The sequence below is a fragment of the Marmota marmota genome, unplaced genomic scaffold, assembly GCF_001458135.2.
Source record: "Marmota marmota marmota unplaced genomic scaffold, marMar, whole genome shotgun sequence".
Taxonomy (NCBI): Eukaryota; Metazoa; Chordata; class Mammalia; order Rodentia; family Sciuridae; genus Marmota; species Marmota marmota.
The window spans coordinates 8,533,449-8,551,430 of NW_025999949.1; the positions used below are offsets into that span (position 1 = coordinate 8,533,449).

General features: G+C 36.1%; 1 protein-coding gene across 3 annotated transcripts in view; it reads right to left on the reverse strand.

Moving 5' to 3' along the window:
- Rspo2 (R-spondin 2) overlaps window positions 1-17,982 on the reverse strand; it is a 142,627-nt gene that overhangs the window by 41,147 nt on the left and 83,498 nt on the right. For 2 of the 3 annotated variants that reach the window (XM_048802015.1, XM_015486373.2), the window contains exons 4-5: window positions 8,095-8,238; window positions 6,419-6,607 (exon numbers count right to left, since the gene is read on the reverse strand). In XM_048802015.1, coding sequence (XP_048657972.1) covers window positions 6,419-6,607; window positions 8,095-8,238 — 333 coding nt within the window. The remainder of the gene's footprint in view (window positions 1-6,418; window positions 6,608-8,094; window positions 8,239-17,982) is intronic. The other variant, XM_048802016.1, reaches the window with a different exon arrangement.

The following is a 17,982-nucleotide window of genomic DNA, read 5'->3' on the forward strand; positions in this document are numbered from 1 at the left end:
GGGGGGGGAGTCTCCCATCAGGGGCAGGGGTGTGGAATCTACCGCGGACACCATGTGAGTCCTATTAAAGTTGTTTTTGTTTTAGAGTTGTTGTAAAAGTTGTTTTAAATATTTTACATTAAGATCAGAGTAGCTTACTGCTGAGTAAAATTCATAAAAGGCCCTTTTGAAATTTCCCTGTCTTTGTCTTATTACCCATAGGACTGGGGGCCTTCAGTGGCATATGTCGTTGAGAAATTCTTTTTTACAAGTACCCATAAAAGAGACTAGGACATGCTGCCCTAGACTATAATTAAATGGGGCTGGTAGAGATTCCAGATGGGAAGCTTAGGGAATGGCACAAAGGTGTGGCTTCTTTCACTTGCTCACTCACTCCCTGTCCCCTCTGGCAAGCAAAGCTGGCACGAGGACAGGCTCAAAATGAAACTGGGAAAAAGAAATTGTCGAGCATCCACCCCCGCAGCCTCCACATTGTGAGTGCGTCACACTTTCAGATTTCTACAACTACATCTGTGTCTGTGCCCAAGACTAAAACTCACTTATGCCTTGTCCGGATTTCACGATCTCCATGCAGACCACCGACACCCCCCCTTCTCAGCTCTCCTATTTCTTCAGCCCCGATCCTCTGCAAGAATTAGTAAATCTGAAAGAAATCATTGCTTCAAAACAATGGAAACAACAAACACACCATCAACAGGAGCCCATGGTTATTCTCTGCCTGTTTTTCAGGAACGAATAAAACTTTCTAAAATTAAAAAAAAGGGTTTGGGGAAGAGATTAGGAGCCAGAAAGGATACTTTCCAAAACACCATTAACACCTCGGAAGCAGGAATTCCAGGCTGAGGGAAATGTTTGGAGGCAGGTAGATCTTTGTTAAACATCAATTTGATATAACCAAAGTGGCTACTGTGGCTAACTCTCCCATTTTATCATGGCTAAATAAATAAATAGCCTCCACATATCCAGAATACCTGGAAAATACCAGAGTTTACTAAATTGAGAATGACTAACACAAATCACTGATTTCTCAAAAAAAAAAAAAAATTACAATGAAGTATTTGGCAGAACACACAGAAGGGCAGCAGGAGTTCCATTTTTGATGCTCACTTTGTCATATAAAAATTATGATATTATTGGCTTTCTTGACAAATCAAAAAGTTTCAAAAGAAAAGAGGTTCTCTCTTATCCTCTCTCTTCCCAACCACCCTCAAGGCTAGCATGTATAAAGCAGACCACATAAATTGCAACTCAAATGTAAACAAAATGTAGAGAAATAAAGAACACATGTCTAAAGCATATTTTCTTGACCCTATCCCATTGAAAATGTGCTTATTTCCTGCTCTTGGTTTAATCCATCACAATCTACAACCATCTTTAGTTATATTATCTAATACCTAGTCCACATGTTGCTGTCAGTTTATATACAAAAAACATAGATTAGAGAGGTCTTATTACTGTTGCCTTTTAAAAAGTAGATGTTTCCAGAGATTAAGGTTCTAAATTGCTAAAAATATTTTCTTTTGTTTCCTACCAAGTTAAGAGGCACTTTCATAAAAAAATTATATATATGAGATAGATAATAATCAGATAATATTTCATAAGAGGAATGAGTTATTTTCAAATTGAAATAGCATACAGTAGCAGGCTTCATATTTAAATTTTGTGCACATTACAAGAAAATATAGAGAATTGCATGATATGATCACTAACAACTGGAGCATGTGAGTTGAGGTAGTCAGAGCATAAAAAGCAAAAAGGTATGGAGTATATGTCAGAGTATCGCCTACGTAAGAGGTTGATTGCAGAAATGTGTCAGAAAAAAAAATCCATCCTGGGCACAGAGCCACCAGATGTGGGGGTGGGGGTCAGGTCACCCAGGGCTTCTGTGCCGGCCAAAAGGCAACTGTCAGTGATGAAAGCCGAGTGTAGCTGAATACCACACAGCCTTATCCAGAGGGATGAAAAGAATAATCTCGAAGCCCCATTCTCCCCCAAACTGAAAACCAAAGGCAGTAAAATTAAAGGAGAAGAAGGTCTTAATAGGAGCAGCCCAATCAGAGCAGAATTAGTGACTCAATGCTGGGTATTTACAAAGCCACCTTTAGGTTATGCAAAGCTGGAAGATGTAAGGAGGGAGTGGGGATAGCAGGGAAAAGTACTTACAAAGCAAAAATCAAATGGATGGAAGGAGAAATAGTTAAAAGACAGGTACTTTGACATAGGACAATCACTGCTTTATCTTTGATTTTTATCACAAGGAAGAAGGAAAGGCACAGGGAAACAGCCTTTCTAGGCAGCAAGACATTGGCCCACTCTTGGCTATCCCACTAGTGACTTATTAGGTATCACTGTGGGCCAGTCAGAACCTCCCTGGAGTTGGTTTCCTCCTCTTTCCTAAACATGGTAGGAAAATCAAGGTTATTTACAAAAAAATAGTCATTGACTCAATAGCTTAAAACTTTTCTTAGATCTTCAAGAGATCTCCTCTGTTACAGATCTCTGATCAAATGTAACTTCTACCATTTTTCTGAACATTACATAAAACAGTATAGCCCAGCCCACGTACTAGTCTCTTCCTTTCTTGTTCTTCTTCACAGCCCTTATCTCCATATGAAATTGAGAAATATATATGAAATATTCTCATCCATTTACTTCTTATTGCAATCATTCCCTCCAGAGAAAGCCCTAGAGGATTCTTCAAGCAAGCCCATGCCTCAAGCAATGAACAGAACACAGCAATACTCAATAGATACATGAGGGACTAAATTAATGAAAATAGTTGTCACAGAATGACGAAATAGTGAGGAGTCCCATATAGACAAGAATATTTCAAGATGAAGTCACACAATGTTGGCTAATCCTGTGAAAGAATAGAAGATTATAGACATCTAGAGATAGCATGCTCTCCTGTCCATGAGCATCCTCAACATCATTCCTCCACAGCCGGGATGCTGTTCTTTCATTTGTTATTTATATATATATATAGTATGTTTATCTCTTTCTGTTAAGATATTACCTAATGTACAACGTGGTCCAAACTTGAAATTCCTTCCAAATAAAGCTTTGGGTTATATATGACTAAAGTAATCCCAATAGGAATCTGTTGTTTGTGTACTCAGGAGGAAGGAGGGAAGTACGGATGGCTACACCTGCAACAACTATAGTCTTGGTTTTTAAGGATTCTATACCTCCTTCTAAACGCATTTTCCAAACTCATTTCCATTCTTTCTCTTTTATTCCATAGTCTTTCATCCTCTTCCCTCCCCGGGTGGTCTTCTCCCTTCTTATCTCATTCTCCACACATCTGCTTTATCAGTAGCTAATACAGAGGTCACATGGAGATTTTAAAGGAATCCTATTTAGTCTTTGAATGTTGGCAATGCAAGTGGCCCTCCCTAAAGCAGGAGGGCAAAAGCTACCAGATGCAGAAGGCTCAGTAAATGTAGCTACCAGGAAAGTGGTCAGTTCCTTGGCTGTGGGTAAGTGTTCTTGGGCTTCCAGGTCTCTTCCTCCCCCACTGCATGTCAACCACAAAACATGCCCATAATCTTTTGACAATTAAGCCTAGAATCATTGGATTTTAGGACTAGACTGGGCCTTAAAGATCACCACACCAATCCCCGCAATTTACAAATGAGGAAATAGAGGCCAAGGGAGGTTAAGTGACTTGCCAGGGTCACAGAAGTAGTAAGTTGACAGGATGCAGAGACCCAGATCCCAGACCAGGCCTCTGAAGATGAATGCTGGGAAAATCCTTTTTTTTTTTTTTATAAAACCTTATAAAAATGAAGTTTGGGAATGAATACTTTGGGAATGAATGAGTACTTTGATTACAAATCAATGAATTTCTTAAGAAATTCCCAGCTATTCTCCTCCCACCCCCACCTTAAAGCAAATAAGTATTTGATGGTTAAAAAAGGGAAAAGGCAAAAATAGGTTAAGTCATTACACTTTGCTTTTACTCAGCCATTTATTTTCTCATATTTAGGAGTTTTCAGTGTAACATCTTATACACTTAGTGACTATTCCATTACGCTGACCTCTAACTTCTGCCTTTCAGTAATGGAAAGCAGCTGATTTTAATGTGCCGCCGCTTCAGTGTGAAGGAGGTTAAGGCTGCATGCATTTGAGTGCAATCAGGTTAAGATTGGCTCCAACAGGAGAAAAATCCATACATATGTTGAAAAGATCTGAAAAATGCCTGTATTCCCAACCTGATTACGACTTACATTTTTGCATGGTTTGTCAAAGCAGATCACCAAAATCAAATCAAGATGTATAAAGGGATAAAGTGGTTTTCTTCTCCATTCTTCCATTAATCACCGTGACCTATTGAAGAAAGGGACTTTTCCCTCTCTCACCTGAGGCAAGGTGGGATACTTCACTGGAAGTTATGCCAATTTTTACCGTCTCGTGCTCAAGATCCAAAATTAATTTTCTAGTTTTTATTTTCCACATTTGTAAACAGATATTTCAGGGCAGAGCAATTTGCCATTCCTATCAACAATTAATTCTCTTTCACTTCCCTTTCAATAAAACAAAAAACATCCAATACAACTTTGAAAGCCTACTTGAAGCTTTATAAAAATTTTGTATTAACCTGAAAATATAGGTACCGAGAGAAATATCTGACCCTTCATAACAGATAAAACTTAGTGAAGCCTAAATACAAATTTAAACAGAGCCCATTACTAAATCACTGGTCAAATAGAGAATACTAGCAAATCATACACAAGCAATCTGGAGGGCATGATTTAAAATTGCCCACAATGTGAGGCATATTCTGTTAAGACAGTACACTGTTGTTATCATAAAAAATACTAACAGAATAAACATAGTTAACAATCTAGCTGTTATCTGGGAAATTCTCAATCAGGGCTAGGTCAAAATAAAGAGTTTTTGAGGGGACAGGAATATGTTGGCTCTTGTTACACATAAGCATGTTTGTTATAGGAGCATTTTCAGTTTAATTTTTGCTATTAACGCAAACCACAATCGGGGGACCAAGTTGCTGGAAAAGGAATGGGAGGAGGGGCTAGTTAATATAAACAATATACAACAAAGAAAGTCTTTCTTTCCAATACCTGAATACATCAGGTTTGTTTTTAGGCAGAAGGTTGCAGGTTAAATGCTCTCAGCTATCCAAGAAGTAGCTTATTAGTTTTGTAAGAAAATATTTTCTTATATTTTGACTGAAAAATACCCAGTTTAAGTGAACAAAACCATCCTTGTTAGTGAAAAGCAGAACCAAAAAAAAAAAAAAAAAAAACTTTGTTTCAAAGACCCAGTAAGTAAAAGCAAAACTAATTCAAGAGGAAAACTGCTTTCTTAATAGTAGCTTCTGAATCTGGATCTAATAGTTCTCAGAGGGCGACTGGAGTCTTCGCGTCTTTAGTTTTGTCTCCCTCCATGGATCATAGACATTCTCTATGAGGCAGCATAATGTGGATATAAACCCATTTTAAGCAGAGATATATGTTCTTTTTCTGGGCTACATTTACAAAGCTGAGAAGCTATGCACCAACAGAAAGAACGAAGGAGAACAAGAGTTTGGATTATTGTGTAGGGCAGTTTTCCAAACACATCTTTCTTTTTCACTTTTCTATTTTGTACACCAGAAAATCCCAATTTCATCTGTGGGCAGTGGAGCATCCGCCAGTGATGCAAGTGATTACTGCTTTGAGAAGCAAAAGACGAGCGCTAAGAACTAACTGCAGCTCAACCTACCGCTTCTGCTTCAGCTGGCACCTCAGCTATGTACTCCTCTGATTTCTAAATGGGTCTGATCCTGTTATTACAGAATAATGACTGCAAATCAGCACAATTACTACCACGAGTTGAATAAACACACACATACCAGTAGCTGTTTTCTACAAATTATTATCAAAACAAAGAGCAACGGCTAATTGTGGTAACATTAAGACAACATTTATTCCTCCCAGTGTTTGGGTAAGTTTATTTTAAGTTGTCATCTTCAACTAGTAATGACGCGGATGATTTTACAGATTCCATAAACCTTTCTAATCTAAACTCTTCTCAACTCAAAGTTGGCTGCTTCCCTCAAAGCAACATCTGCAAAGGCCTGATTTCACAAGAACCGCTTTTATGGTACATTTGCAAAAAAAAGAAAAAAGAAAAAAAAACACGCTTTTAGAAATCTCATTTTAGAAAGTGCATTTGTAATGTATTCTTCTAAGTTATTTTTGAGGCATCGTGAAAGTGATAAAAGAATGTGCACTTTTTATTCTTCAAAATTTATGGGATTTTTTTCCCCCTAAATAAGTACAATGTAGAATTGGACCTCCTTTCCAAGGTTATTATCAGATTTCCTTCATGGATAAATAACTTTTATTGGAAGGGAGGGTGATGAGAGAATTCAGAAAGCACATAGCACACGATAGAGATTATTCAAACCTACCTCCTGGACAGTGCCTCATGGCCATCTTACACCTCCTGGATTCAGCAATGGTTGGACATGGTATTGTGTCTTTTGCTGGCTTTTTAACAATTTGCCGTGTTCTGGTTTCCAGACCCCATTTAAATCCACACGTGCGATTATTTCTGCTACAAATTCCCCATTCGCTCCAGTGACCAACTTCACATCCTTCTAATAAAGATTTTAAAAAAATACAAACACATAAAAATCTGAGCCATTTGCTGTGTTATCAAATTCATATAACAGTGTTTCTCCATGCCCCCTATTCCCAGAAAACCAAAATTAAAGTCCTATGGCCCACAAAGACCTACACTCGCCTTTAGGAATTAGACTTCTTTGAACCACAGGGTACTTTTATCTACAACAAATGCCACATCATAATTAAAAAGCTGTTTGTCTCCGTTTGTCTTAGCTTATTTTTTTTAAGTGATGCTGCTGGTCAGTTCTAACAACACTGAAATGTATAAGCTCTAAAAGACTCAACAGCCAAACCCTACAGTAGAAGACACTATTTTTATACCATGACAGAAGCCACAATTTTACAAGTTAATTCTGAATGCCTGACCCCAAATCCAAAAATGTGTTTATTTTGGAAGCACTTGAGGGAAATGATAGGAGGCTTGTTTTGCATTTCTGGTTGTCTCTTTCCACAGGTGTCTGAGGACCTCAGCATTATTTCTTAGTCTCTACATTGGTGCTGTACCTTACTACAGTTTGAAAAGTGAATGAACATAGATATATTTTTTTCCTAGATACATAACAGCTTTTAGCATCCCCTTTAGTAAGGTATACAGAAGTAGAAAGCAGACTGCGCCCATGCATTTCCCTGAAAACGTAAGGAGGGACTCCTCATCAACCTGGCCATTAGAGAGCTCCTTCACACTAGTAGATCAGAACTCAGATCCAGAGTCCACACAAAAGATTTTATCATTCTGGAACTCAGTAGGTATCACAGCTATTTCTAAGATTTCTCAAAATCACTAAAACTTTTATTTGGAGAATACCCAAGACCATATTTGTAACATGTCTACAGTTAAAGATTTCATAAGCATGTCCACTGAACATCTGTAATGAGTGCAGGTCTTGCTTCTTAAAAGCAAATTCAGCATTCTGAATACGTTGTTTCAGACATTTCCTTATTTTTAGTCTTATTGTTTGCATGTATACATGAGCTCACACATAAATAAGAACATAAGTATATACAATTCTTCCACTTCACATTTACATATATTCCTTTTCTGAAAGCTTTCAATATGTAATTATTTTTTTCACCATATTTTTGCAGAAAAAAATTACAAATTTTCTTTTAAATCTCCTCCTTTTAAGGGAGGGTAAACTTGCTTTTCTCCTAAACATTATTCTCTAATAGTTACAAACAATTTATTAAGAAATGGATGTACTACAGATACAAAACTGTATCAGCACTTAAATAAGTAAACCTAGCAAATATACAACTAGAAAATTTCATAGCATCATATATGTGACTACCAATCATGATGCCTAAATATTTCAGTAAGTCAGCAAAGAAGTAAAATGATTTTCAGTTCTAATGAACAAGAGAACTGATTCATTTTTAGGTTAAATACATCCAGCATGCCTGTTTTCAAGAAATAGGTGATAAAAGTTGCAGTTTGAGAGTTACATTAAAAACTACTCACCCACACATTCCATGGTCTCATCTAATGATGCAAAACCATCTGGACATTCATCAAAGCAACGTCCTCGATGTAAGTAAAAGCCTACTTTGCACTTGGTACAAAAGTCTTTGCTAAAGCAAGAGTCACAGTTTTCTATTCTGCATCCTAAAAACAATTTTAAAGAGAAAGTTTCAATCAAGGAAATTTATTTATTTTGCAAATAAAATTCACAAACTCACTGGTTAGCCCAGTCAAAATTCTAGTGGTCGAAGAAATACATGCTCTATGCATTTGTTTCCTAATGCTATCTCATTCTAAATCATTCTATGTCTTCCAACAACTTGCCACATTAATTAGCTAAGTCCAAACGCCAGCCCAGGGCCCTAGGCAGCAAGAGGCTCTTTGGGATTGTTTGCCAACTCCAAATGGGATTAAAACAAAGGATGAAAAAAAAAATACCCACATTCCAAATTACATTGTTGCCTGGATTAAAATCTGTTCTGCCTTTCAAAAGACAATAAGAATACTATAATCAGTATCTTCTGTTTGGAGATAGTTATCAAGTTAAGAATTTTAAATTTGAAAATATTTTTAAATGTTTGGTCTATTACTCAGCATGCTGGACAAAGCATCAGAGGGTGACTTGACAGTGGTACAAGTGGGTAGGCTGGGTCATTCTGTAGAAAAGTTATGATGGACCGAAGGCCTTTTTCACATTTCTACTGACTCTTCCTAAAGAGTATATATTAGACTTTCCACTTTGCAAATGAAGAGTATAACAGAGTATTCTAGTGGCCAAGTTGGTCCTGAAAGCTCCCCAGACCACCTCCCTCCTAAATCCAGTATTTTTCCCCTGGAATTCATTAACTGAAGATTGTTGGGAATAGTCTGTGAAACAGAAGTGCTTTCAGGTCAGATCTAGTTTGAAGACTAGCTCTGTAATGGTGGTTGACCACATGCCTCTTTGAGCTTCTATCACTTCCGTTATAAAACAGAGATGTCACTGACCACACAAGATTATTGTAAGGATTTGTAATAATATATGTAAATTGATTGGGTCATAATAGGTAGGCTGCAGACAGAAGCACAATGCATTAAAAACAGATTTGGGGGGCTGGGGATACAGCTCAGTTGGTAGAGTGCTTGCCTTGCATGCACAAGGCCCTGGGTTCTAATCCCCAGCACCACAAAGCACACACAAACACACCAAAAAAAAATGATTTTTACACAAAACACAAGGGTTTTTTGTTTTTTTACATCAGTGATGAATACAAGCAGGCTTATATTCCAGATCAGATTCCCTGGTAAAACTAACCTCTGGAACACAAGGTTACACCTGTCACTGGGATGCACAGGTGAAAATAAATACACTTCAAGGAAAGGAGAGTGGATTGGCTAATTAAAAGGTCATTTTGAACATAGTACATTACTACTTTTAATAGATTTAACTGGTTAATGGCATGTAAAGTGCCGTGAAAGCTTCAAGGCATCACATTTATCCATTTAACAAGTCCCCAGCACTATATTTGGTGCTTTAAGGATTCTAAAAAGCTGTAAAATATATAGCTCCCCCCAAGCAAAGAGATAATGGGGTAGAAAATGTAACTAAAATATAAAATCGCTAAATATTAAAATTTTGAAAATTAAAAAAAATCTAAGAATGAAAAGGTGAACTTTTTTTTTTATTAAACTATATTACATTATAAATAATGACAGTTTTTAGACCTGTAAAAAAAATGGGCTTTCAATTCTGAGTTTTTATGTTACAGTTATTATGCATTAAGTGACCGCCACAGAGAAGACAACTTCTAAAATGTTTCAAATAGGAACCAGCCACAAGCAGATTCAAGTCCATAGACAAATTACACGACGACTGCTTCTTTATAGGAGGAGGGAAATAGTGGGCATTGGAATCATAATTTAATGTCCATAAAAGATTTAGTTGTTATCTTAAATGCCATAACCTATATTTTAATAAAACAGTGGCCTATAGCTGGTCAGTTGCCTCTTAATCATGGTCAAAATACATGACCATTACATCCACAAATTGTGGGTTTTCTTGCTATATTAAAAAAAAAAAAAAAAGCAAGCATCTCTGCTACAGAATTATTTTCCAAGAAAAAACAAGCATTTGAAAGGATAAAACAGATCAAATGGGTGAAGAGAACAAAGAATTTAGGTTTTAAAAAAAAGACTATACACTTCATAAATCAGCTGTTATCTATAAGATCTGATTTCTCTTTAAAACGTGGCCAGCACCAACAAGCTATTTGGCCAAAAAGTTATAGCAATAAATATTTGAAATTAATTATACCAGGTTTTTTACTGATCTTTATTATTACTTATAGCTCCCTTTCCTCATTTCATTCCATGTTCCTGATACCAGTTCAGGATATGTGGAATTTCTGAAATACCTATCATTCTCTTCAAAGTCCCTTAAGATTCTTTAGGCATAAACGCCGCTAGAAGAAAGCTTAATTATTTGTTTCTCAAATTTAATAAAAATATGATACATGCAAGTGGTAAAAGTACTATCACCATTAAAAGGCAAAAAGGATTATATGTAATGACCCAGAAAAAAAAATTCTAAAGAACTATTGTTAAGAAAAAAAAGTCAAACTGCAGGGCATTTATAGTGTGAGTCAATAAAACTATATTTGCATGCATGCACAAACACGTGTATGTGTGAAAGAAAATAGTTTCAGAGACTTTAATTTGGAGAAGGGATGGTAGAATTTTGAAATATTGAAAATGTTATATGTAATTCTGAACCATATCAATCATATATAATTATATTTATGTAATAGGTTTAACCAAATAAAATTATCAAAAAATACATTTGTGATCTACTTATGTTTACAATCTACTGTATTAACATAATGAAATAAACCACTTGATTTCAATAGGCAAGAACAAATAAAGGCATAATATCCCATCCCAAACTTCTTCAGATTGGGGTACATGAGTTATACCCTTTATTTAATAATGCTGAACTTGCTGTACTCTTTGAATCATATATTTAACCATGTCTTGCCAGTATCCTGTTCTCTTGCGTTCAAAGGCACTTTTCTTTCACTCTGATCATAAGGGAAAAAATTTAAACAGTATCTACGCAATACGGCAATTTAAAACAAATTTTTTTTGATTGATGGCAAATCCTGACATCTAAGCCTTGCTGGCCTTCCTTGGGTCCATCACTCTTGGCCTCAATGTAAAACCCGCACACGCAGCAGCCTACCATGAGATGCACCCCTACACACAGAAGAGCCCAGGGCTGTTCACAGCTGGCCCTGCACAAACCACCTTCTCCAGAAGTCTCCTTGGTGAGATGCAGTACCTGAAAACCTGTTCTCAGAAGCTACAAATCCATGCACTATCCCTGTCCATCCAATTGTCTAGGAGCAAACTCCTTTACTCTAGGGTGAGGAAGACCTCTTAGGGGCCTCGAATTTCTATATATTCTCCCTCAGACTGTAGCCACTTCAGCATATTAGCCATAATTTAATTGGGGTTCATATCAACTCTATTAACTTTTTAATGTATATAAAGCATCATCATAAATAAAAATTCAAAATATTTCAGAAGGCTTAAAGGAAAACAGAACATCCTCTTTCTCACCTCAATGGCACATCCAGGCCTCCTCTCCAGAAATCTCAGTTTCTTGTCTACACTTTACAAAAATCTCTGTGTGAATCTTATAAATTGAATAAGTTAAGCATCACTAAAATACCGATGTGATCACACAATAGATTGGTAAACCTTAGAAAACTTCATACTGTGTAAGAAAATAGGTATATCAAAATTTACTAAACATACGCCTTTTCTATAAAAAAATATGGGTTTAAAATCCTTGTTCAGAAATCTGAGACCCTACTTTAGCCAACTTACATGCCTCTAAATTACAGTGCCTCCTCAAAAATGTAATCCACCGAGGGAGGACTGCCAATATTGGTTTAAGTAAAATTACTGTCCAAGTGAAACTGTAGCCAACTAGAGTCTAATGGGGCTGTCATTTGGCAGGAATAGCTTATGCTGGCCCCAAAACAGAAAAACAGGCTGGGTACCACCTCTCCTGTCCTCCCACAGGCTCGAATGTAACATTTTTCAAATTATACTGTTGTCCAGGTCAACATTCATTCTGAACAGTCCCCAAGGATTAGTATGTGCCAGGTATTGTGCCCAGACCCTCAGCATGTGAGATGTTAATGCCATTCCCTATCCTGGGAGTCCTAAAAGCAAAAGGGGGCCACATGACAGGAATAGGGCATCAAAACAACAAAGCAGAGGCAGGTGTTGGGTTTTCTAGAGACAGAGAAAAGGTCTTCATATCTGATCTGCAATTAAATGTTTGTTTATATTTTGGGGGATCTGTGAATTCTGTTCCTAGCACAATGCTAGCTAGATACAGTGGAATTTCAATGCTTGCCAAGTGAACAAACATGAATGCCATTTTAAAATTCAACTTCTTTCATATCTGAATGTTCTGTGTGAGATTGCTTGCACATGCACTGTAAATATCTCTAATATTTAAAAAAGCTATACTTGCTGTAAAGAACTATAATTATATTGGAAGAACCAACAGTTAAGCACCTGAAAAAATTTTAAAAGAGAATGTAAATATCAAAGTAAAGCAGGTGATCTATGCTGTGGAGGTTGAAATCTCAGCTGAACCTCTTTTAGACAGAGGCAGGGTTTCCTGGCATGGGGGCTACCTTCACATGGCAGCAGAGAAAGCTCACACAGCCTGTGATGGGCCCTGAGGAGTGGCACAAATGAAGGGAAGGTCCATTGGTGGGGAGGCTTATTTAGGTTCAAAGGCTGTGAGTGAGGATGACAAATTATTTGTACTTGGTGTAGTTTGAAGTAATAATTAAAATGAATAGTAAACAAAGCCAGGTTCAAGAATAGGGACTTAATCTGATTTGTAGTGAGTGATCTCTGTAGATTTCTGAGTACCTAGTTTGTCCCCTCATTTAGACAGGCAGAAGCCCCAAGATCCAGGCAGCCTAATAATGGACACACCTACGGCACAGATGAGAAGCTATGTTCCCATACCTTAGGGTCTTCCATTACTGACAGGAAAGGTCCTCAGCAGAATCGGGTAATAAAGTGACTGCTCTACACTAGAAGTACATACAGAGTGAGCTGGTGAGTGAAGGTTTTCTGAGAGTTAACCTTCCTGAAAGCAGGAAAGGGTAAAGGTCAGGAAAGCCACTGGGAGGCTCAACATTCTAAGAGGAAACAGTCACAGGACAACAGAATGGACACAGTGAATTGGAGAAGATGAACACCAGAGAGAGAAGGCAAAGATCACACAATTATCCCCACTTCCTTTGGTCCCACAGTGCTCTCAGGGCACTTGGTATAATGAGAGAGTTTTTGCTTATCTTCCCAGTTCAATCTATTTGACAAGAAGAACCTCTTTAACTATCTCAACGAGAGCTATCACGTAAACACAAAAATCAAAACCTTAAATTAAAAGCAAAGGGAAAAAAAAACCTTTGCTAAATCCTACTGTGGAAATATAATTCTGTACATTGCAATCTATTATTGGAGAAAGGGAAGAAATCTGTGTGGTAGAGAGACCCTCATAGGCACAAAGAGAATCTGTTTTCTCCTACTGCTTGGTGCTCATCAGGGATGTGCAGTAAACTATGAAAACCTCATCTCTTGTTGCTCTTTATTTCAAACCAGCATCACCAATCAGAGAGTGGCAAACACTGATATCTCCAGGGGACATTTACTCCTCATACTGCAGTCCCCAATTCCTGGGAACCCTTAGAGGTTTTTTTCCTGTTCATTGTTTGCTAAAATTTAAGCAGAAATTAGAAGAACAGGTTGTTCCAAAAAGCAGTATTAGACTTTTAGCAATTTTTCACATGGAAAATACTAGACTGTGCAATTTAATATGAGGTTTAAATTATTTAAATATTTTTAGACTTCTCTAACCACTTCAAATACTACTATGAAACAATCCCTCCCAAAACTTGCAATGGTTTATAAGTATCCGTAAGTTTTTAAGCTTTATGTTACAGAAATCATGCATGTTTAATGTGTACTATTATAGTAATCCCATCACAGTGAACTGATAAAAACTATAAAATACAAGCTAAAATTAAATTACTTTGTAATAGAGTAAACCTACACACAGCTCATTAAAAGCTTCATTAAATTTCAACCTAAAGCTAACAAAGGTCAGATCCAGAGGTTTTAGTATTTAATGTCTCATATTTACAACTGAACTGCTTGAGTGATGATACCAAAAGCCAGCATTACTAAGTCAGGATTGATGTCTGTGTAAAACCCAGTGGAATAAATTCAAATCAAGATGGTTTTATAGTTAGGAGAGTTAGCACAGACAAAATTAAATTATGTCAAATGCAGAATAGGACACTTAGGATGAGAGCCAGAGTCAGTGAATAAGAATTATGCTGAGAATCCAGTGGCTATTCAAATAGTACAGTGGTTAGCAGATCTGTGGCTAGAATCTTGGCATGCTCTCATGTGATGAGGGACTAGTCAGTAACAGTCTCTTTGCCCTAACATCCTCATCCATCAAAAGAGGATAACATCAATCTTTATTTCACAGGTCTGTCAAGAGGATTCAGAGGCTTAATAAAAATAAGTAAAACCCATCCGTGCAGTATCTGCTGTGTAATTAGTGATCAAAGAATGTGAGTTACCATGAGAATAAAAATGTACTAAAGTAAAAAATGGCAGTCCAAGATGGTGAATGGAAGAAAGCTCAGAAAGGATATTCCACACGGGGAAAAACATATTTACATGTAACATTAATACTTTCAATAGTAATATATTATAATAATTTCCTATTAATAATTAATGTATAATAATCTATGTAAGTACCTGTGCATTACTTAATGACGGATACTATCCAAAGACCACTGTCTGCAGAAAACAGTAGCTTTACTCTTTTGTGGGTCATGCAGCTCAACAAACTGATCACAATCATTTTTTGAACATCTAGAACCAGGAGTCAGGAAACAGATGTAAAGGCAGAAGTTAACAACCTCTCTGCACTCTACTCCCTGCATTAGATAAAGGGAAGTCTGGTCTTCCCCCTCTCAGCAGACAGTGAAGTCCTGGCCTAGATAGGGATTTTAATCCTCCAGTTCGAATTAACATGAATGGACTCCATTCAGAAATTTGTATATTGTTTTTCAGATAGCTATGGTGTTCTATTTCACATGACATAGTACCCTTTATTTCAACTTGAGGATATATGTCCTATTGAAACAGTTTCTTTTTCCTCTTGACTCATTTTAACTTCAAGTCTTGCAACAACTCATGTTTTATACCCCAAACTCAAACTTATGAAATATGTTGCTGGTAGCATTACTATAAAATCTGAATATTTAAGTTTTATATCTTCCCCATCCACACACCAGAAAGAAATAAAAAGAGTAAAAGAGAATAAAGAATCACTCAGGCTTGTTTAAAATCTTGTGTCAAATAATGAGGAACTACAAAAATGCTGCCTTCATTTCTCATAGAGTCAAGTAAATGCACACGTAAAATCATTTTCAAGTGAAATTAAAACTTGAACATATTTTCTTGGAATACAATGTTAAGCATTTTAAAGGTGTTTTTTTTTTTTTTTCATTTAATGTGGGGAGGGGTATAGGGAAAAGATAATGACCTCAAAATAAAATTGATAATCATGAAGTTTTGAAAATTATAAGCCAAGTTAATATTTCATATCAGATTTTAAATTCTTGCCAGTAGCAGATCTCTCATCTTGTTACTCCTTGTGCTTTTCCTTTTTTGGTAATTTGTCACTTTTCCACATTAAGGTGGAGCCACAGCAGTTTAATAAGCTTCAGACCCGAGTCTTAGTTGGATTTTTCCAATTCTTAGCAAAGGCAAATCTCTCCACTCAATTCAATGGAAAAGCATATGTAAGTAAGTTAATGTATGTCTTGACCTCCACTCAACCCCCATAGAAAGAAAACAGGAAGAATCCCTTAATCCCTTCACACTCCAAACAGAGCAGGGGGTCAGAAAACTTTTCCTGTTAAGGGCCAGATAGTAAATATTTCAGGCTTTGTAGACCATACAGTCTCTGTCGAAATCTACTCAACTCTGTGGTAGCACAAAAGCAGTCAAAGACAATACATACATAATGAAACATAGCTATTTTCCAATAAAACCTTATTTAACACTAAAATTGCAAGTTTAAAAGATTTTCATGTATCACAAAATATTCTCCATTTTTTCCCCAAACATTTAAAAAATCTAAAAGTTGTTCTTACCCCAAGGGCCCTACACACACAAACACACACACACAAATGGCAGGCCAGATTTGGCCATTGGGCTACAGACTGCTGACCCCAAAGGCAGAGGATGATTGAAATCTATGTACACTTAGCAAAAAGAAAAGGGTTTCATTTTGTACACACCAGTGGTAGCCTTTAAGCTTGGGGAGACACAGTGATGTGATACATTCACCATCTTGCTATGTACATAAGACAAGTACCAGCATGAAGTTGCCGGAATTTAATTATCTCAACATGGGAATGTTTTTACTTCAACATCTTTCACACTACATTGATAAATCAAGAAAGATGACTTGGGATCAGTTACCAACAGATCAAAATTCCAGCCTACTTTAATAAACTTCTTATTTCTTGCTTGCTGTGGTACTGATTTGTGAATAAAGGAGGTGATTGGGGGGAAAAAGAATTTTATAAAACAATGCGTTTGAACTGAAACCAGTAAAACATATGCCTAGTACTATGGATTGTTTGTGAAGATGTCTACCTCTCCAGTTTGACAAAAGTAGATACAGTGTCTGTGTACATGTAGCAGCAGCCAACCCTCAGGCCCATCAGTGGTCTTCTCAGAATGTCCACTACCTGCTCTGTCCATGAGATGTTACTGTTGCCTCCCTAGGATTATCAGATGAAAAGATGTGGGTAAAACTACCATAGATACTAAAGTGCTGAGTAGATGCCTTACTTGTACAAAGGAAAAGTGAGCACAAGGTAAGTACATGCCTTTAAAATAGAATGAGGCTGCTTAAGTTGGTTCTATATGGAAATAATGGGATCATTCAAGAGAACTACAAAATCAACAAGAAACTAAAGCATAAGCTTGAAAAATATGATCCCCTTTATTAAACAGCAGGTCAGGTCTTTCCCTTTGCAACCATTAATACCATTAAAAAAAAAAGTCTTGTGAAAAGCATTGAAAATCATAGTCATATTTGTCACAGAGAAAATCATTAATTCTAGTTCCTAAGATTTTTTTTTTATATTCTTTTTTCTCTGTTTAGTTTATGTACTTATTAGTGCATTATAATTATACACAATAGTGTAATTTATTGTTACATATTTATACATGCTCACAATATAACAATATAATTTGGTCAGTTTCATTCCCCAAGTATTTTTATATTCTAAGTGATATATATATATATGTGTGTGTATGTGTATATGTGTATATATATATATATATGTATATATATATATGTGTGTGTATGTGTATATGTGTATATATATATATGTGTGTGTATGTGTATATGTGTATATATATATGTGTGTGTATGTGTATATGTGTATATATATATGTGTGTGTATGTGTGTGTATGTGTATATGTATATATGTATATATATATGTATATATGTATATATATGTATATGTATATATATATGTATATGTATATATATATGTATATGTATATATATGTATATGTATATATATGTATATGTATATATGTATATATATATGTGTATATATGTATATATGTATATATATGTGTATATATATATGTGTGTATATATATGTATATATGTGTATATATATGTATATATGTGTATATATATGTATATATGTGTATATATATGTATATATGTGTGTGTGTGTGTGTGTGTGTATATATATATATATATT